General features: G+C 45.3%; 1 protein-coding gene across 1 annotated transcript in view; it reads left to right on the plus strand.

The window, feature by feature from the left end:
• The first annotated feature begins 5,291 nt into the window (after positions 1-5,291).
• The window catches only part of LOC108927179 (pappalysin-1-like), an 83,158-nt gene continuing 67,236 nt past the window's right edge, over positions 5,292-21,213 (plus strand). The window contains exons 1-2 of the mRNA XM_018740292.2: positions 5,292-6,304; positions 15,296-16,358. Coding sequence (XP_018595808.2) covers positions 5,881-6,304; positions 15,296-16,358 — 1,487 coding nt within the window. The 5' untranslated portion in view covers positions 5,292-5,880. The remainder of the gene's footprint in view (positions 6,305-15,295; positions 16,359-21,213) is intronic.

The following is a 21,213-nucleotide window of genomic DNA, read 5'->3' on the forward strand; positions in this document are numbered from 1 at the left end:
ACACAAACTCCTTGTCTCGTGGGTCTTAATGTGCTGTGCTGCCGAGCTGAACTTGGGTGACTGAACACCACTTGTTGAAGATCGCATTCCTTCTTGTAGGAACGCTGCCTTTCTGCAGCATGAATTAGGCTTTTAATGTAAGTTGCACCCATGTACTCAAACTTTTGACTGGTACAGTTTCTTTCCAAACAACTAAAAGTTTGGAGACTCGCGGAGGCCGTTGCTGTTTGCAGTGGAGAGAAAAATTGTAAAAAAAAAAAAAAAAAGAACACCAAACAACTCTCTAATGTAAAGTCCTTCGTGATTAATTATTACAGTGATTCTGCCTTGTTAATTGAGATTCCGTGGTTTCAAATAGTTTTCGAAAAGGATTAATAATAATTTCTAAACAGTTCAGGAATTACTAACCCGTTTTTCCACGATGCATTTAATTTGTTTCAATCCAAATGAGAAGCAATTCATTTCTGTCACAATTTTGCTTCTCTCATTTAGCAGCATGGAAAAAAAAAAAACACAATGGCATTCAGATTTGCTCCTAAATGAGGAGCAATTATCTGAACATTTCCCTGATGGTATTGGGTTCTGCTGTCATTTGTTACCCATTTTAACTTGATGCTCATTTTCTATTCTGTTGACGTAAGGAGGGAATGTTCCCAGGCTGCTTTCGGTCCCTGGAAGCAGTTGTATGGCACACATTAATCACGCTCAAGTGTGACATCATTATCTGATCCCTTCTGAGCCCCCAGCCGCGCAGCTCTTCTGCCTTTAATCTCGCAATCAGAACAAGAAATTGGCGGATTTTTAAGTTGCGGCTTTTGCAGCAACGCAAGAGTGCGTTTTCTCGCATATCTAAGTGCTTACATTTACGTTTGTTCATTCAGCAGACACCCTTCTCCAAAGTGACGTACGACTCAGAGTAAACAAAAGTGCATTTTGTCAACAGGCAGAGAGGTGGAGATGCAGACATGAAATTCTCAAAGTCCTTTAGTCCAATGCCACTGTCCAACCTGCATACATTACACTGCATATAGAATTGACCAGGAATGTAGAGGTGGTCATCACAGATGATGTAATGCAAGTTTCTGAAGCAGTGCAGAGATCAGGAAAGAAGTGTGTCTGATGAAGGTGTGATCCTTCTTGAATGCTGAGAAGGATTCAGGAGTTTTGAGGGAGAGAGGCAGTTCATTCCACCACATCAAAGCTAAAACCATGAATATTTGGACTTTTGAATTTCAAACTCATTGCATGGGGCTTCTAGCCATCCTGAGGTGGAGAAGTGCAACGTCCTTGCTCGTGAGCATTCAGGTTCTGTCTGAGGAGCAGATCTGTTGATGGTCTCGTAGCCTGCAACCAAAGTCTTGAACTTGATATGGGCAGCTACAGGAAGCCAATAGAGAGAGGTCAGGAAGAGAGTTACATCGGAGCACTTTGGCAGGTCAAACACAACGTATGTCACAACGTTCTGTGTCAGGTGGAGGGGGGTGATGGCGGAAGCTGGAAGACCAGACCGGAGGGGGCTGAATTACGGTCCAGGCAGGGACTTGCCTGGGCCAGGAGCTGTGTGGAGTACCTGCTAGATCAGGTCATGGCTTTCAGTGTTCTGGCAGAAGCAGGCTTGTGCCAATTATTACATTTACATTTATTCATTAAGCAGACACTTTTCTCTAAAGCGACTGACAATGTTACGATACTTGCAATTATTTGCCCGTTTATACAGCTGGGTAAAAAACCAACAAGGCTGACCAATTTTTGCCTCTCATTTAACATGTTAATGGCGATTGAAGAATATAGGAACCAGAAACAGCCTTTATCTTTTCAAAACCATACTAGCTTGTTCTATCCACCGTAACTCCTCGAACTTGGTCTCAAATCCTAAGTATCCTCTTGGTTAAAGCTCCAATTTTTTTCCCGCAATCGTCCAAGTTCTCCTGTAACAGGACGTGCTTCGTTGAGGATGCCTTAGGGCTCGTGTTTAAATCTCGCTTCTTTGCTTCGAGGCCATCTTCTCCAGTTGGCTCTTGCTTTTGCATGTTGCTGGGTTTTCCGCAGCTCTTTGGGCGAGTCGTCACATTGGCTCTCTCTGTCCTTGCCTGTTGCTTCTACTGTTTCTTTTCTTCTCACATCCTCAGCTTGAAGTCATGAGACGCTTCAGTGTCATGTAACTTTAAGCGCTCAGCTTACAGTTTTCCAAATGGACAGCACCGTCTCAACGCAACAGTCAAGACTTGACCTCACCGGATCAACGCCATTTCTCGTACCATACTTACTCTATGCTAAACTTTATGGTTGAGTAGACCGCCTTCTGTGGCAGCGTTTCTCAACCGTGGCCCTGGCAGGCTGAAGCGTGTCCTGGTTTTCTGATTCTCTTGAAACCACTAACATCATCGGCGAGAGATGTTAGCTTACTTAGTTCAGTTAGGGTAATGATTAGTTCAACTGAGCGCCCGACTTAGGCTGAAAGACCGAATGTGCTTTGGCCTGCCAGGAGAACAGCTGAAAACCTCTGGTCCACTGGCACGTTGCATACCTACTCAAATTCCTGGGTAATGAAACATTCAGATAGGGGCAGTGGGTGGTATAGAGGTTAAGTTACCGTGTTCCTCATGGAAACTTTTCACATGGAACTTGCTGCAGGGGGAATCGGTACCATTTAAAAACTGGTTTAATGGATGACTGTGGCACGTGGGAAGACAGAGCACACACACACACACAAAGAGCATACAGAATGGAGTGTAACACATTACTCTTACCACACATGAAACATCATACAGACACACCAAGACCTAGAACTGCTTACCATGCTCGTAACCGTGCCATCCTAACACATACAGCTAGTGACCATTAACAAACACCCAGTTGCCATGACTCCCCAATTTAAACCCACATTTAAGAGTGAGACAGAGAAGGACCAGTTCTGGTTCCCTTCTCCCTGACACCTCTAGGTGTCCCAGAATAAAGAATATTCAATGTAGAAATCCTGAGTCAGTATCCTTTTGTCCCACAAACCAAAAAAAAAAAAAAAAAAATTGCTTCTTAAATTTTTTCATTTAGCGAACACTTTTCTCCAAAGTGACTTTTAAGAACGTTATTTTAATGTGTTCTTAAACTTTACTTTCCAATATCTGAACATCTGAGTTGCGGTATGACAGTTTTAACTTTTTCAAACTGTCCCCCTCCACTTTGTATGGCTCACGGCACCACAAGCTGTTCCATCTTCCCATATCATAGGCAGGGACACGTTACCTATTAATCCATGTGATGTTATAATGTTATCTGACAAGTGTAAAAAGGGTTTACAATTCAGAGCATGTTATGGATGAATTGGGGCTTGGCGTAGTACGTCACTTAAGTGAGCAAAACGTGGCTGCAAGGAACTCAGTGGTGTTACTCATTAACGCGTGGGAGTTGAATGCTTGAACCTTGAGTCCGTTTAGGGACCACAGGAGATGTGACCTGAGTCATCTGAAGGTGGGCTGCAGCAGCTGCAGTGAAAGCACAACACAGGTCAAGGTCACCTGTGGACAGAGAGGACCTTCCATCTTTACTGTGGGGTTTTTCCTGTATGGCATGAGACACTTCAAAGTTGTCCCCATGCTGCACTCAGGCTGACACAGCTGCACCAGATGTATGTAAAATTTTTACTCCAGCGCACAGTAAAAGTCCTCGCGGCCTTTGAAATTTCGTGCTGACATGTGACAAACTGTGACAACTAGATGGAGGCAAAACACATCAGTTGCAGGACTACGAGGAAGAATGAGTGCACCTGGGTAGGGAAAAGGTGTGGGGATCAGCCACACTGCTCCTTTGTTCACATCTTCAGAATTAGGAAGTGTATCTGAAAAATTAGGAAACTTTCCATCATTTAGCATGTAAAAAAAAAAAAAAAGGAATAATTAAGAGGCTGAAGCTTTTTGGAGGGAAAGGAAGAGGACGCCCATCAACCAGATGAATGCACTCAGTCTAGTGACAACTGACACCCCTTTTAATCCAAGGACACAAGTGGAGGAAAGGACATTCCCGAAGCACCTTGATTTTGCCAAGAGTTCATATAAGGTCAAACACACTTAACAATAAGCAACATTTCATCTTAAGTGGGGCAGCTGGTAGAACAGTGGCCAGAGCTGCTGCCTTTGGACCCAAAGGTTGCATAGTTCAAATTAGTACCCTTCAGCAAGTTACTTACCCTAAATTGCTCCAGTAACATCACCCAGCTGTATGAAGGAGTAAATAATTGTAAGTAGATTAACACTGTAAACTGCTTTGGAGAAAATCGTCAATCCAAGGAATACATGTATACATTCATTTTAATACACTTAAATACCCTCTGAAACAAATGACCTGCAACAGTATTGGGATACACACTGCTTTAATTTTTCCCAGACCATTTGTATGATAATGTGAATCAGTGTGCAACGATTTCCAAAGAAAATGTTACAATATATGAGTCCTATGAGTGGGCACTTTTCCTTGTTACTGCTCTGAATTTGTGCTAACCTTCAAAACATCCAAGGAATTGTTATTTTTTTATGGGAGGTGTTTGTTGTTTTTTTTTTTTTTAATTCTAAAACATGATTTTAAATCCAGAATGCGTGATTGTTTCATTAGTGTCTTTTTAAGATCTTGTAAAGAAGCAACACTAGTTTTTAGGGGTTTTAGTTAAAGATTCCCTCTTGGTGGTCGACAGGAGGATGGTGCAATGTACCAGGCCAGGACCACCAGACTGCCCCCCTAACAGGGTCAAAGGCCGCTTTTTTTTTCCTCCAGACTCCAGTATGATTGACTCTCCTCAGTCACAAATAAGCGCAATTCCATTCATTTGCGCGCCTTTAAGTAGGACTGGATCGTGAAACATCGGCGGCATGCGGTGTCGTTCCCCGTGTTGCCGCTAGAGGGAGACTTCCACGTTTTCAACATTTCAATAAACAATTAAAAAAAAAAAAAAAAACGTCCCGTCTCAAATGCCTAGAAAAAAAGTCGAACTGCAGTCAGATGTTGCATGTGACTTCACACTCCATCAGAAAAGGGCTGAAACTCCAGAACTGCCTGCCACTGTCACTGTGCGCAAAGACATAGAGAAAGTGCGCGCTCCGGAGTCATCCTCACTCAGCGATGACTGCTGATGCTGAGCAGACTGCTGCTGCTGCGCTCCTCCTCCTGCTCCTCTCCGCTCGCAGCATCGTTCCTGCATATCAACTTTTCTCCTTGTTTTTTCTTTTTTTTTTTTTAACATCTCGATTTGGATGAATTCAGTTAGAGAAGTTCCCTTTGGTTTTCAGAAGCGTGCTGTGTCTATTGTTGTTATTTCATTTTAATCTCTGATTTTAATGCGGCTTGACGAGATGCGCGAGGAAACAAAGATGGGCAGAAGAACAAGTGTGCGCGTCGCGGTGGACAAGTGTCTGCGCGGCTCTTTCAGGTGAACCGGTGCGCGTTCGCGGAGGTTCCCGGCGGTCGGGTGGGGTAAGATGAGGGGGCTTTCTGACCCTCCGACCCTGATTGATCACTCATTACTCGTCCCTCCACTCTAATGAGATCCACTCAAGTGTGGGGGGGGCGGCGTGGGGCACTTGCGTGGATGCGCTCCGTCCTCCTCAATCCGCCTTCAAGTGCTTTACTTTCTGCTTTAAGGGGCAAAAAGGGGTCGTGCTTAACATTATAAGGGGGTGGGGGGGGGGGGATAAGATCGTCGCCTCGCTGGAGTGCAAGGAAGGGATCCGCTCCTGGCCAAGAAGAAGCCGCGAGGAAGCTTGAAGGAGAAAACCCTCCCGAGATCCCATCCTGACACTTACTCCTTTGTATTGTTTCTTCTTGCGAGAAGTTCTTCTCCTCCTTCCTACTCCTCCTCCTCCTCCTCCTCCTCCTCCTCACTCTTGTTGGAAAATGAAACTTTGCGCATCTCTGCCCGGTCTGCCGCCCCTGCTGCTGGTGCTGGTGGCCACCATCTCCATCCTGAGCTGTGGATCAGAGTGCGGGACGCTGTGGTCCAGGGGAAGGTCCAAAAGGGACTTGGTGCGCATCAGGGAAGCCCGGGCCACCTTCCCCGGGGCTTGTGGAACTCGGCTGCCCCGGGGGAAGCGCTCCTTGGCCGCACTGGACCACCACCGCCACCCTCACCAGCAGCCCAGCCGGCGGCGCTCCTCCCCGCCGCTGGACAGCTCTCCGGGGCCGGGCAAAGCCGTCTACTTCACGGGCAGAGGAGACCAGATACGGCTGAAGCCCAGCGTGGAGATACCCAGAGGGAACTTCACTCTGGAGATGTGGATCCGAGCCGAGGGGGGTCAGAGATCCCCTGCTGTCATCGCAGGTACTTCAGCTCACCCGACACTTTACTGTCTTTTCACGCGCTTTCTTCTTCCACCTCCCCGTTTCCAAATGAATGAACGCGACGAATTTTGAAACGCTGCGCGCGCGTCGCTCATCTCGACCTCTAGCGGTGTGGAAAGTGCGCTCTGTAGTATATGTGTGCGTGCACGTATGTATTCAGTATATATTCAGTACTGTCTTTAGTTCACTTTAAAAGCCTCACGTGAAATCGCAGAAGGAAACAAGTTCCGAGTTTGCCCTCAGCCCTGTGAAGCCGGTTACCCCACTGGCACAAAACACACACACACACACACACACACACACACACACACACACACACACACACACACACATAATAATATATGTCACTTTACAATCTGATAATCTGATGTCTTCTTGCAGCGTGTCGATCCGTTATGCGTTCTTGAAGTTTAATGAAAATGCCCTGAAAGTACAGTTTGCACCCCCCCCGCCCCCCGAACCCCCCACTATGGTTATGCAATACGCGCAGGTCTTTCTCTTTCTCTTCGCTAAATCGCGCCTTGTTTTTGAAATGAGCGATCACTGGCAGAAGGTGAAAAGTTGGACACTAAATTCTACTCCATATAATATTCCGTGTACACGCTGCGATCCCTCGGTGACTCTGTGTGTGTGTGTGTGTTTTCTTTGTTTCTGTGGTTTTCTGGAACATTTCCTCGCTAACTTGCTGGAGTCTTCACTGTTTTCACTACTGTCGGGACATGATCGACATCGAACCTGGGGTGGGGTGGGGGCTCAAATAAAATGCGATCCATATAATAAATAATTGAATTCAATTAGTGCAAGAATAATGCAAAGACTGCAACGAACGCGACAGAACGAACGGGGTCATCGTAACTCGGGGCTTAAAACCGCGAGCGATGGTGGCGGGTTTTAAAATGAAATAATCCGCTAAACGTGCGCAGTTTGAACGCGGCGTGAATTTGCGCGTGAAGCGCGCGGTTTCGTGGGGGGCGTCTCACCCTCGCGGCTCACCTGTCCTGTGTGTCTCACTCCACCGCGCGACTCCCCCCCCCGCTCGATTTCAGTGAGGTGCTTCACGTGGCCCACCCTCGCGGGCAGTTGACAGACGATGACGTCATAGTTGAGCTGAAGTCGTCGCGCGCGCCTCCAGTGCCGCAGTGGCGCCCGCGCGGGAAGCGGCGCGCGAGTAAACGGAGGATCTGAAAGTAAAAGTCGGACTCGATCCCATTACAGCGTTTGGGTGCTGAAGTGATGATGTTGAGCAGCTCGGGCTCCTGTCTTTTTTAGCTAATCCTGGTGCTGGAGGTGGTGACTTCATCATCTCGATTATTATTTATATCCTTTATTTTTACCATGCTTTTATTTAGCTGGGAGCTTTTACCAAAGCCATTTACAGTGTTAATCATCTTTACAACAGTGATGCACTCATTTATAGAATTTTTTAACAGAATTTTTCTGTTTGATCCAAGGTACATCGGTTGGAATGGGATTCAACCAAAGAGCATTCAGAACGTTTGCTAGGTGACAGCCCCTAACTAGGACAGTCCCTACTGCTGTCCCTTCCTGCTTTCTTACTCCAGTAGGGAGAACAGCAGCATCCTTAACTTGGTTTTTCTATCTTAGAATGTGTGTAATTCATACGTTACAATACAGTACTGTATGCTCTTAATGTTAGTTTGCAACTGTTCATTTCTCTGTTTCAAGTCTAAGAACTGGATGACCAATAGTGGCTCTGCAGTAGCTTGTAATAAACTGCGTTTGGGCACTTTTTGGATCAGAGACTTTGTAGGAGACGGCACAATGCTGCCGCCTCACGGTGCCTGGGCTGCACAGGCTTAGGTTGGAATCTGACTCAGTGTGTGTGGACTTGACATGTTTTCCCTGTGCTCATGTGGTTTTCCTCCAGGTGCTCTGGTTTCCGTCCAGAAACCTTTGTTTCAGGTTAATTGGTGGCTCTAAATTTTGTGTGGCTACCCTGTGACGGACTGGTCCACCCTGATCAGGCTTGTTGCCTGTGCTTCTCGGATAGCCCCTGGATCACCGCAACCCTCACTTGGACAAGCGGTTAATGAAAGTGTGTGAGCTTTAGTAGGAGGCTGACATTTCAGTTCAAGAGATCTTCTTTTCCTTTCTCTCTCACTGGCAGCCAATAGACCATGTAACGTGTAATCGAGACACAGCGTTCCTGCTCTCAGCTGCACCCCTGAGGGAGCTGTAATAACCAAGTCGCTCAATTTTGGGCTTAATTAACCCTAAAGCCGACGTGCGTACTTGGCTGAAAAACGTGTTTTATTACGCTTGCAAGACGGCCTTATTGAAAAGTCCACAGTGCTGCCCGTAGGCACATTCTAGGAGAAAAGAGAGCAGTGCCCTGAAACAGCTGGTGTAGTGGTTAAGGACGTGGACTTGTATTCTGAAGGTTGCTGGTTTGAGTTCAGCACCCTGCAACTTTTGCAGTGCCCATACGTACACTGAATTACTACGTTTCAACTGCCGAACATTTTAAATGATCCACGGAGCGTAACTAAGAAAAGCCAAATCCTCCTGTTTCTCAGTGGGTCTGTCTTTTTTGTTTGGTTAAAATGCGCACCTAAATTAGGTTTGTCTGTGAGAGACTTTAATATTTCTGATAATATTTTCAGGTACACATGTCAATGTTAGACTTGTACAAGTAATAGTATGATGTTGGAATCACTTTGACCAAGATGGATTAGTCTACTTTTCAAGCAATAGGTTGAAAGTGAAAGTGACATCAGTAGCCAGGTTCAGCATTTTCACAGCTTCTGACATGCATCACATTTTAGCAAATCTCAGCTGCCCCCCCCCCCCCCCCCCAAACCCGATATGTGATTAAGCTCCAGTTTTGGAAGTCATGTAATGAACTCTTATAGCGTTAAAAAGCATCATTTCCAGCACATAACAGCATTTGTCTGCAGAGGTCAAAAACCTACTGACCACCTTTGTGTCCAGATTGTTGAGTTGAAGAGCAGCTGTCACCACGTCGGGGTTTTGTAGGGGAAATGTCTTCTGAGTGCACGATACCATAGCAGGTGGTGCAGTGCTGACTAGGCTGGGGGCTGCACAGTGGAAGGAGCTGCATTGTGGAGCATCATCAGGTGGAGATGTTTGGACCACAGAGACTTCTTGAAGTTTCTGCAGCGTGATGGTTTCCCACTGTGGATGTTGCTTATCTTTGCCCTGGGAAGGACTGCAGCTTGTTCAAAGTTTGGACAAATTTCATATGTACTCCAAAATTCCAAAAAGTTATTTTTTATAGGCCTGAAAAGATGGACATTCAAGTCACTGTAGTGAAAGCTAGAGGAGGTTGCTTTAATTATTCGTTTTTTTTTTTTTTTTTTTTGTCACATTCGGTGAAAGCCAGGAAACTAGGAATAATAATTATAAAAGGTTATTCTGACCCATCTAAGGATTTCAGTGCCAGGAAACCCGGTGAAGCATCATGTGGAAAGATCATGCATCCAGATGACTTTTTGCACAGCAGGTCCACCGTAGGCTGTTTTTCGAAGCGAGCTGTATAGCGGCGAAGTCGCACGCTCACCGCAGAAGCATGCTTTTCTCATACATCCTCTCTTATAAACATCTTTGCAACGTTTGAAAGAACTTGCGAGAGGCATCCGTCCCGAATGTTATCAATAGAGTGGCTTCTGTTGATAAATAATGGGCTTCTCGATTATTCAAACTCCGCGCCCAGTGGCCTAATGGAAACACGGTGTTTGGAAAGATTCAAAGCAACTTCTCGCCCCTGCTGTAGAAGACATGCAACATATTTACTTTGACTGCGGATACCTCCGGAGTTGTGGCACGTGAAGACATTTTTTTGGGAGCGCTGGCCATCAGCTGGTTCCTTACCTGATGCAGGCTGTCGATGCACTCAGAGGTCCCGTTAAATTATTTGAGGAGTGCGTCATTTTTCTTCTTAGTCCTCTAAACCTATACTTACTGCATTAATGGGTGGAGAACTTAGATTACAGTAATCATAATACTAATTATTATGCAGTAATAAGCTTTTAGTCAGTCAATTTTGAGAAGTGACTTCCCTCCGAGTCCTGTTGGCCTCTCACAGATCTACTAAAATTTACAATATTTCATTATTCCTAATGCATGTAACTCACATAACTAACTGCCTTAAAGCCGGAAAAGATAAAAAAGAAAAAAAAAAAGCTGAAGGACTGAAGGAACTGTTTTTCATGGGGGTGGTGTGTAACTGCATGACAGCACTGCCGATGAGTGAGAAGCGTCCCTTTTCCCTCTTCTTGTGTGTCCTGTTTGACTTATTCTAGACACTCACAAAAATGTTCAACATAGGTAGGCGCTGCACTTGTCGCCTGTCGTCATCCAGGGAGCCCGTCAGTGCCCGTGCAGTCGTTTTCCTGTAATGAACGCACTTGCCGGAGCAGGACTCAGCGTAACAACGACCAGTTTCAGGACCTTGAACAGCGCAGCGGAAGCGAGCTTGAACGTGCGGGACACAAATGGGACACGAGCGGCGCTCCTTAACTGTGGACGGCGCTCGGAGATCTCAGCCAAGCAGCCCGGGAAAGGGAACCGCTGGCAGCTCGTTCTCTTCTCCCCTGTGCTTCTAAAAGCCCATCGCCTTCGAAGCGGAACCGTCCTCAAGAGCTGGTTGTTTGTAACAGAGCAGGGGGAATCTCTGTCCGTAAAGGCTATCTAAATTATTTAACCCAGATTTGTGGCTTTCCATTACTTATACCAAGGGAATTAAGGCCTTCGCTGTCACTTTTCAGGGTTTGATCCCTTGAATGCTTTTAATTCCTTTTTCTTTTAGAGTCACGTGGCAGGGAGCGGCGACGGCCGTTGTAGAAACCGTGAGTGGCTTTGGATCCGAGGCCTGCATTTCGAGTGCCCTGCACCTTGCGACTTCATCTTTTAGACATAGCAGGTGATGGGTCTTTTCTGCGTGCTGCAGATCTCCCTCGGACAGCCTCCCTTCCGCGCTCTACTCCCTTTTCACAGCTGTGCTCAAGCAGAACCTTTCGATCCACAGAGACTCCCAAAAGCTGACAATTTTACAGCTGAAGATTTGACTGCGGTTGTTCAGTTTAAGAGCCCACTAAAGCGGTTTCCCTTCCTGAGGTTTGAACCGGTAACCTTTTGGACTCAAGTTGAGTTCTAAAGCCCCTGAACGACCTTGCCAGTCCGGTCCAGCATACTGTATCACGTGCAATTAAGATGTACATCAAGAAAGCTTTTAACACAAACCGTGGAGCAGAACAGCTGTGGCTTGAGGAAAAAAAAAAAATCTGCTTATTCAGCTGTACTTTTTCGGGGTTTAGCTGAATAAGCCATTTTGGAGTTTGTAAAAAGTGCAACACAATGCTGTTCGAATGATGTGTTGTTTCAAGAAAGAACACAGTAGTCAGGGATTTGAAATGGCATATAGAAAGCATACAGCCGTCCCCTCGGGGCTAAATGGTCAGCGTCAACACAGCTACACTCATGGTTGCACCTGTTTATAAGATTAAAAAGAAACATGAAACTGGGATTTTGGGAGGGAAACTGTTCCACCTGTCGCTGCTGCTGCTTTTGGATAGAGGTTTTCATCCGGGCCATACATCCGTATCTATGTGCTGTATATTTCCATACTGATGGGACAACGTCCTGCGGGTGGAAAAAAAAAAAAAAAAATCACAGATTGTGCAGGAAAAAAATCCTTAGGATATTTTCTGCAAACACATGTTGGCAGGCAAGGGTAGATTTTCCGATTGTCACGCCAGTTGATTTGTGTTGACTGAAGAAAGGGGAGTTCTTCGCGAAACACATCAGATATGACCAAACTAAGTTAAAAACACTGAAAGTTTCCAAACTCCCCTGTCACAAACTCCACATCAGCTGATGAGGTCGTTGGACCATGACTGTATGAAGGAAGTGAAAGGATAGGTTTACGGTTTTTAAAGAAAACTGCTTTATTACTCTACCATTAATACCACATATATTTACTTTTCGAAGTTATGTTCCTGCTCACTCCATCAGCTCGGTTTTACTGGTGCTGCTTCGTTTTAGTGTGTTTGTCAAAAGTACAACGGAAGCTTCCTTTCTTGGACTTGAGCCTGCAGTATTTTCGCCCCTGGTGCAGTTCCTCAGCCCGGCACACACTGCTTGCCTTGTACTTAATTTTATAAGCGCTTGATGTGTGAGCAATTCTGACAGTTCTACAGCCTGTCCCCTTTATTTTTATTTCCAAGCTCCCCACATCTGCGCGAGACCCAGCGTCAGCTGAGGCAAAGACTCTTGATTTAAAGTCCCAAGTGCCTCTTCGTCTTTGCTTTGCTAGTTTTCACAGTTCTGTTAACCCGTGTTTGCCCACATTAAACAATTTTTTCCCCATGCTGTTGATAAATGGATAAAGAGGGCAGTGGAGGAAGGGTACGGTGTGCTTGCCATGCGGCGTACGCAGAGCCGCCTTTGACGGTCCCCGCGTTTAAGGCCAAGTCGGACGCAGCCGTAGAAACCCAGCCGGGCTGCTAGATGGAGCGGCGCATGAGCAAGGTGTAAATTTGTGAGTGGCGTACGTGCGGAATGGCTCCTAGGCAAATAAAAAGCGTGATGGAAGAAACAGACATTGGGTTTCTCTTCCAGAGAATTGACACCGGTGGCCCTCAGCGCCAATCCGCTTCAATTAATTCCTGCGCTCTCGATTTGGAGGGAGCAGAGCAAATTTTGGCAGTTTGTATGCATTCATTCATTCATTCATTCATTCATTTGTTGGCACTATGCTCCGCTTTCTCAAAGTATTATGGGACATTTCTGTCTGGCTTTGGGTTTTGAAAAAAAAAATTTGGTGGTTTTGAGGGAGCAGATTGATTACAAATAATGTTTTATTATGAATATAAGTAACAAACAAGTCAAAACACTTACAGATGGAACTGAGAGCTGTGATTCTTGTGAAGAATTCCTTGGGTGTGCCTGTGAGGAAGATGTTTCTCATCATTAAACCAGAAAAAAAAAAAAAAAAACACTAGAAAACATGTTTATTGTTCCCAGCTGACTCTGTTGCCTGGCACTTGGAAGCTTTTCACGCTTTGCCTCTTCAGAAGGAAAGAAAAAGATTTTTTTTTTTTTTTTTTTTAAATTCACCAAGTACACATCTACATGAAAACCACTGCACAATGGACATTGTTCAGTAAAATCATCACAGTACCAAAACATCAAAATGGAGTAAATGATCCTCCAGAAATTAAAAAAAAAAAAAACAAATTAAATCTGAACATATAGCACATATTTCATTCAACATAGAATGACACACTACAGCTTCTGTTCCGGCACTTCTTTCTATGCAGTCTTTCTGTAATACAGCATTGACACTAGTCTGCTGCAGAGTAGCTCCACAAGCACACACTATGGAGAATTTAGGATCACCAATCCATCTGAATTTCATGTCTTTGGATTGTTGGAGAGAACATGTGAACTCCACACCAGGTTCTCTCGTACCACCCACACACAGTGAAGTGGTAGTCCTACCTGATGCGCCACCCCGATTTGTTCTTGTAATTGTCTAAATTTATCATTATATGAAATGTTTAAATTATTGAAATATTTGCCAGAGGTAGTTGGGGGTTCTCGGGATGGGCTGGGAACTGACAATAATTTCCCCCAGAAGGAATAATGGGAATGGGCTTTCACTATCCACCTTTTTTGTTGCCCACCCCATTTTTTTTCAGAAATGGGTTAAGGGCGGATAGTGGGATGTGCCTGTACGTCCATAAAAACCTCGGCTTGCTTAGTCACTCTGGTGGGGTACTCACACACACAAATTGGAGCAGAATGCACTACCATTGCCATGAATGAAACATTGCTCACACTCATATCAAGACCTGCACCTGCTTACCATGCTGGTAACCATGCCACTCTAACACATACACCTTGCTACCATTAGCAGACACCCAGTTGCCGTGATTCCCCTATTTAAGCTCCTGCTTGACAGTAAGAAAAGCCTTGCCCTGGAGTGAGACATGGAGAAGGAGAAAGAGAGATGGAAAAGGACAGAGAGACAGAGAGGGTTTCAGAATAAAAACTTGTGAATCCTGAAATCCTGAGCCAGTGCCCTCTTGTAACATGAACCCTGAAACTTTTTCAAGCCTGGGTAGGATAGAAAAGTTAACCATTACTAAAGAATGCGGAATTAAGATACCTTCTCACAGAGGTGGGTGTTGCCAGGTTGTAAATTTGCTGAAAGATATATAGAAAAATTCAAAAAATAAAAATGAAAATTATATATCTAGAAAAATAATAAACAAACTATCCTCCTGTTAATTCATGTCTTTGAACATTTCATGAGTTTATCACTGGATCTAAAAGTGGCTTCTGCAACAAGTATGGGCTAGAAAGTAGTCTTCATTCCATATTGTAGCACTCACTTCTTGCTGGTCCAACCATCCTTTTGACCTTTTAATGTATCACGTGTACAAGGACAAAGCATCCCATCCAGTATGTAGCCCCGCCTTCGTACACTATGTTTCCCAGAATTGACTCCAGATCCCCATGGTTTTGAGTGGCAACTGAGTGGAGATGAATGGGTGGATGGACGGATTGTGCATATCACACGGAACAAACAGTTGTAGAGCAGATGTATTTAGCTGAAATGGTAGGTTTCACTCCATATATATAAAACTGAGTAACCGTGACAAGCTGTCAACAGATGTGAAAAGATGTGAAAGGTACTTATGTGTTCCAGTACTTCGTTATGGGACTGCTTCAGTGCAGAGTGTTTCAGTACTGATATGGTCTATTAGCGGGTCGAGAGTTTCTGTATCGAAATGAGTGTTTAAATGATTCAATAAATCAGATTCTAGAGCTTTTCCAATGATGATGAATCGGGGATCAAGGATTCAATCAGGGATTCATACAGCGGGAACATAAACTGAAAAGCCAACATATGTGTGCCATATGTCTTTGCTGCTGTCTTTGAAACCGAATGCTAATGCGGCCCTTTGTTTTCTCTTGGATGCAGGTTTATATGACAAGTGCTTCTACGCTTCCAGTGACCGAGGCTGGCTGTTGGGCATTAAGACAATGAGCGAGCAGGGCAACCGCGACCCTCGCCTCTTCTTCTCCCTTAAAACCGACCGTGCCCACAAGGCCACTTCCATCACATCTAATGCTCGCTACCTACCCAACCACTGGATGCATGTGGCGGTCACCTACAATGGACTGCAGATGAAGCTGTTTGTGAATGGGGCCCAGGTGGCTGTAAGCCGTGAACAATCGGGTGAGGTCTTTAGTCCGCTCACCAGGAAGTGCAAAGTGCTCATGCTGGGTGGCAACGCCCTGAGCCACAATTACCGAGGTGCTGTCGAGACTCTGAGCCTCTGGCGGGTGGCACGATCTCAACTAGAGATCACACAGGACATGCAAGGCTCACCACAGCTACGGGACCCAGCAGAGCTTGTGCTGACTGAGACTTTTGAGCACCCAGCACGCAAGTGGCTGACTGTGAAGGACGGCGCCTTTCCGGAGCCTGTGTCCGATTCTTTTAGAGGGGGGTTGCTAGATGCGGCCTTGGAACCGCCACCATGTGGCCAGACGGTCTGTGATAATGTGGAGGTTGCAACCAACTACAACCGCTTCTGGAACTTCCGGCGGCCCAAGACGGTGCGCTACCGTGTGGTGAATGTGCACGATGACAATGGTCGGAAGCCCACCGTCACACCACAGCAGATCCACCTCCAGCACCAACATCTGAACGACGCCTTTGCCCCCTACAACATCACATGGGAGCTGAGCGTGCACGAAGTGCGCAACTCCTCGCTCCGCCAGCGCCTGGTGTTGGCCAACTGTGACATCAGCAAGGTAGGGGATGAGGAATGTGACCCGGAATGCAGCCACACGCTCACGGGCTTTGACGGTGGATACTGCAAGAAGCAGAAAGGCAGCTGTCCTGGGCACAAGCTGGGAAATGGCCGCTGTGACCCCGAGTGCAACTGGGACAACTACAACTATGACAACGGAGATTGCTGCAACCCCAACATCACTGACGTGACCAAGAACTGCTTCAACCCAGCCTCGCCTCTCAGGTCAGCTTCCACGTCCTTGTTCATCCGCCCATGTGCTCCACATCTTTGTCTAGATCCCGCTCATGTCTTTAATGTTATGAGGTGATTTAAATAATATGGAATGGGACGCCGGAGATACGGACAGATGTTCTCTATGAGCACTGTCAGCTGAGCTCACTCTCCTTCTGCACACCGCATACCGGATGTTTTCAGTTTCGTGCGTTATTTTCTTACTCCACGTCTCTCTTTGCGTTGGATGAGTTCCATTGTTTTTGCTTGTTTAGCTGCAGTCCACCATAAATACCAGCAATAGCAGGAGGTGAGTGGAATGGAGTGGAGGGTAATGGAATGGAGTGGTAGTTGATGTGCAAATCAATGGTGCATGACGGGGGAGGTTAAACGCAGGGTCGTCACTCTATGTTATCTGCGTGTGCATGGTCTAGCTGGGATTGTATGGGCGATGTGGTGGGCAGCAAGGCGTTTAAAATATGCTCTTTTTCATTGTTGTGTATGTCCATATGGCTGAAAACTATGGCAGTTGTGGTTGTGTGTTATGCTTTGTTTAACATAAGGAGTCACAAACTTTTCAGGACATTCCTAAATGTCTGTGGGATGAAGAAACACGAAATAACCCCTTGCGATACATCCGCAAAAACTGGAGCAGCTGCTGGTTTAAGGGGGTTCTGCATAAGACGCTTTAAAGGTCTTGGTCACTGGGCAAAACGCAAAGTCTAGTGTTTATGACAAACAACAAGCAATCATCAAGGTTAGCTGGGAAATGTTGGGTAATCTATGCATTCTTAATTTTCCTGATTTTTTCTAAAGTTTCCAGACTTTTTTGGCTCTTACCTTGCAGTTTCCCTCATTGGCGTAGAAGAAAATAGATTTCAAATTAATTTTGAACATAACTCATATCAGTTACCACAAATGTTTGACATTTGGCTGGAAGAGCTTCGATGATCAGCTCTGTCTTGGAATCGGCAGGTTTTAGATGTTCGGACAAGTCTTCGGGCAACCAGTTATGAAGTCTGTCAGGTAGAAGACAGGCTGCGCACCAGCTGTGTGAAATTCACACACTTTCCATGCTTTTTGTGCAAGAGCAGACACGAATCTATGCTACACTATCCCAGCCTGAGGGGCTGATGAAATCTATCCCTGTCTGATCTTATTTCAACCCAGTTCTTGACACTGAAGGTCACCCAAGCTAAGGAGATCAGAAAACAATCATAATAATTTTTTTCACATCACTTATTCCAAAAATACTGAAAAAAGGTAAGGAACTGGCATTGAGCTAATTGTACTGTGTCCTGTTACCAGCACACTGCAGCTCTTATGCCCTTTGGATTTAGAATATTATTCTCTGCAATGGCTTCCTATAGCTGCCCGGATCAATTGGTGATGCTAAATTGCCCAGAGTGTGTTGGTGTGTGTATGTGTGCCTACCTTGTGATGGACTGGCATCCTGTCCAGGGTGTGCACCTGCCCCACCCCCTTCCTTGCACCCAGTGAATCAGAGATAGGCTGTGGACCTCTGTGACAGTGATCAGGATAAGGGGTTAGTCTTTCAGAGTGGAAGACATAATTATTCTGATGGTAATCAAAGGTTTAAAAAGGTATTAGAAAGGCACATATTTTTTATTCTAGAAAGAAGCTGGTTTTACCTCTTAAAAGCCATGAATGAATTCCACTAGACCAGTTGTTTGAGAAGTTACATTTGTGATTTGAATAATATCATGGACACAGATGCTTTTTGTGCACTCAAATGGCTTATCGTACATTGCACCAATTATGCTGTTATAGTTAAGAACATAAAGAAACTACTTAGGAAGGCAGCTAAATAAAGAAGACTGAGAGATTGTCCATATTTCGAGAAACTTTTTGTGTTGGTGATGCTGATATTATCAACATCTGCTATCATCTACAAATGGCCTCAGTAGATGATGGAGGCAGCTGTTGTGGAGTTTATTTGACATTGGTTTAAACTTCACCATGAAGACCTTGAATATTTGCCTTCTGTTTTCCTTTGCCGGATAACTCAAAGCAGCAGTTTACTCATATGTTACATATGATATTACGTTGCCCTTATTGCTCTTTTTATTCTATGAATAAAATACAATTTTCTTCCTTACGACTTTTCTGACAACAGACCTGGAATCAAAAGCCTTAGTGATGGTTCGGGGAGCAGTACTGCTGTAGATGTTAAGTACACCATCACGTGACTGATTTTACTGCCATCCCTCCACTGTAATCTTTGCATGATTTAATCTTTAGACCTGAGTATGACTGTAATGGGTGCTGTATAAAATTAAGGAAAAAATAATAATCACATCAGTGCAGTTTCAGATGATGTTGCTGTTGGGCCACTGATCAGAAGCAAAGCATAATGTTGAGAGAGAAATGGTGCTACTCCTACAGCCATGTCCCACGGGGCCCTGAATGTCTCCATCCATGGTGGAGGATCCTGTGGAAGGCACATATTTTACTAAATTACATTTACATTGCATTTAGTTGCTGAGCAAATATTTTTGCTTAAGCTATTTAGGTTAAGTACCTATCTCCAGGGTACAATAGCAGGACCCTTTCTGAAACATGAATCAGTTGCCCTGTGGTTGACCAGTCCAGTCTTTAATGGCTATTTAACCAATTCTTTAACCTGCTGCCTTTTCATAATTGATTATTATTATTATTATTAGTGTTACTGACTTGGAAAACTGACATCATTTCTATAAATGGTACTGAAGGAGAAAGTCATCAATGTAATTCCTACTCCATCAGCTTATTAAGCTCTCAACGCTCTTGGGAGAATGACGTCCTTCTTCATTTTTACATTTGCGCCCTTTGGCTATTTAGAATTACAGCCATGAGACTGTCAAGCATTTTTGGAAATTAATTATTGGCATAGATGAGGGGCTTTTCAGCTGAGAGATGAAAGATGGCTCCTAGAAAGGGGGATGTACAGGAGGCAAATTGCTCTAAACACGACAGAGCCCCCCCCCTCCGCCCTGCCCCCCACCTATCCACACCACCAACCGCTTGCTTATTTTCCTTTAACTTGGGCCTGTCTGGGGCAACTCACGGCGGGCTGCATAACAAACGTTATTTTACATTCCTTGCTGATTGAGGAATTCTGCACGAAGAGCGCGCCTCGTCGCCGGAGGGAACCGCAGGTCCGAAAAAGACCGCGTTTGTTTTCTTAGCCCGAGAGCCTGTTCCCGCTTAGCTGCTTCTGAACATCTGGCCAGCTGTTGGCTCGCAAGGGGCCTCCGCAGGCCGCACCGCGCCCGTGCTTTGAGTAGACCGCTGAGTGTTAACAATCGCTTAGCGCGAGCGTCGTGCTCATTCGCCGGTTTATTGCTATTTGGCTGTCTAGTGTCACCGATCCAATTTCACATGGCTGCTCTTAATTGTTTCCTCTCATCCTCTAAATGCGGGATGTGAAAACACGTCTTTTTTCTGCCTCTCTTACCCCTGCCTTGTTTTCTGAAATCATGCTGATGCATTTAGCCGATGCACAAAACTCAGAGTTGATACCGTGAGGGAAGTATAGTTGGCAGGACCCTTACGCTGGATCCAGTGAGGTTTCTCAGATACTGGAGCTGTCTGAGACATGGAAAATAAATGCTCTTCTGTAGTATTGTTCTGCCGTTTGTCTTTTTTATGACCGGGGCAGCCTGGATGACTCTGAGAGACTCGTTTCATTTCAGCCAGTGCAATTATTGTAACAGATGACCTCAACGAGTTGTATCCCAGCTACTTCCAGTGATAGTAGACAGTGCTATCAGTGTGACATTTCAGTCCAGATCTGATGGAATTGAGATGTTCTTTGTAAGGGTATAAAACATGCAGCAGGTTTTCCCCAGTAGGTATTGAGGACACCACAATAGTATTGAGAGCATGAACATCAAATGTCACAATTTTTCCTGCCATTACTAGTGGGAAATGTGGTTGGGAGCAAAATAATATGTCATTCTTTCATACTTTCAGATTTCTTAAATCATTTTGGTTGTGCTGTAGTTTAGGAAGTTACAAACCAAATAATGCCACTTCCAATCCTAGGAGGGGTACTGCTGTTGTACCGTGTTGTACCATGTAGACTGATACTTAACCCAGATATCCAGTCTGTAAGAACAGAAAAAGGGGCAAGACGAAAAGAAATTTTAGATGCATTGGCTAAAAGTGCCTGTTAAATAAGTAATGTATCACTGGGTGAGACGTCTAATGGTGTTTGAGACCTGTTCCATCCTTTACACCTAAAGGACCAGTCCACTTGTCGCTGAAAGGGTTCCTTCAAGTTGCCCCTTGACCTTAGTGGGCTGTGTTAATGAAGTGGGATATCATTGGTTTTCCTCTTTGGGGTTTCCTCAAAAGCAACTCGAGTTGTGTGCTGGAGAGTCTGCTGTATAAAGCAAAGCCCCTACGGCACATAATGTGGGGAATATTAATGGGTTCACCCAATGGGGGAGGGTTAAGCTTGAAAAAGGCCACTGGCACTTCACGTTAAAGCCCTAGCGGTAACGTAAATGCACCTGTTTGTGGTCCATGGCCTTTTGCTCTTTGCTCGCGGTCCCGCTTACTGCTCTTGTTGGACCTCCCCAGGGATTTCCTCATCTCAACAGTGGGAGCTGTGGACCCCATTAGGCCAATGCAGTGGCGGAGCAGATACATCTAGCTTGCCCCACCCCCACCCCTCAACCACAGCTTCACAAGATTTGTGGCGCTTCCTTCGCCAGTACATTCCTCGCCATACGTATCGGTCGTCATGCAAATTCAGTCCCGTGATGGAGCGCGGAACTTGCACGTGCCGTCTGATGGAAACTTGCATGTGCTTGAGATGCTTAGGCTCGACATGTGCCAGGAATAAATCTTTGTGGTGCAT

Source organism: Scleropages formosus, chromosome 6 (genome assembly GCF_900964775.1).
Source record: "Scleropages formosus chromosome 6, fSclFor1.1, whole genome shotgun sequence".
NCBI classification, from domain to species: domain Eukaryota; kingdom Metazoa; phylum Chordata; class Actinopteri; order Osteoglossiformes; family Osteoglossidae; genus Scleropages; species Scleropages formosus.